Genomic DNA, 889 nt, shown 5'->3' with positions numbered 1-889 from the left:
CTCGTTTGCTCACCTCCTCTCTCGCAGCCCGTTTGCCACGGTCACCATTGGCGACTCCCTCGCTTCGTCCACCAATGACTCGATCCCCGTTAGCTCCCCGCAGTCGTCCGCCGTCACCCAGCAGGTGACCCCGGAGATCGCCGCCTCCCCTGATGTGTCTTCCGGCGCCGATGCTGGCGCCTCTTCCAACCAGCCTCCTGTGGCTGGTCGCTATGACGAACACTTCCCGACTCTCGGTGCCATCGCCACTGATGACAAGCCCAAGACCGTCTCCTGGGTATGTTGTCTCCCTCCCTCTCTCTCTCCCTCTCTCTCTCTCTCTCTCCCCCTCTGTGCCTCCCTCTGCTCGGCGTCCACTCATGCCTCGGACCTGGACCTGGCCTCGGCCCGTGCTCCCTTTCTCCCCCCCCCCTCCCCTCCGGACCTCTCTCTTCCCTCTGTTCCCCCCCGCGGCCGGTCCTCCTCTCCGCGCCCCGTGCCCAGGCTGCCGAGGCTCGTAATGCCGCCCGTGCCACCCACCGCCAGACCCTTTCCAACCGCAAGACCCGCTTCTCCAACAGTGTTACCTTCTCCTTTGGCCCGAACGAAATCAACGAGAGCGCCTACAACACCATCTCCCCGGTGCTCATCCGTCAGTACAGTGCGTGCCCCGTCCTCCCCCCCCCCCCCCCCCTCCCCCCCCCCCCCCCGCGACCCCCCCCCCCCCCCCCCCCCCCCCCCCCCCCCCCCCCCCCCCCCCCCCCCCCCCCCCCCCCCCCCCCCCCCCCCCCGCTCGCCTGCTCAGCCGCCCGTCCGCCCGCCATGGATTTCCTCCTGGCCGCGTCGTCGTCGTCGGCCCCCCCCGGGGAGTCGGCCCCAGGTGGTCAAGATCCTCTTCTGGGTGGCCTTC

At 70.1% G+C, this 889-nt stretch overlaps 1 protein-coding gene across 1 annotated transcript in view; it reads left to right on the top strand.

Moving 5' to 3' along the window:
- The window catches only part of H696_04132 (hypothetical protein), a gene marked incomplete at both ends in the record, with an annotated part of 7,781 nt that overhangs the window by 2,522 nt on the left and 4,370 nt on the right, over window positions 1-889 (top strand). Inside the window, 2 exons of the mRNA XM_009498016.1 lie at window positions 28-277; window positions 484-640. Coding sequence (XP_009496291.1) covers window positions 28-277; window positions 484-640 — 407 coding nt within the window. The remainder of the gene's footprint in view (window positions 1-27; window positions 278-483; window positions 641-889) is intronic.

Source organism: Fonticula alba (genome assembly GCF_000388065.1).
Source record: "Fonticula alba strain ATCC 38817 unplaced genomic scaffold supercont2.6, whole genome shotgun sequence".
NCBI lineage: Eukaryota > Rotosphaerida > Fonticulaceae > Fonticula > Fonticula alba.
Note: the sequence above shows the minus strand (reverse complement) of the source record. Positions and strands in the feature narration are given on the sequence as shown.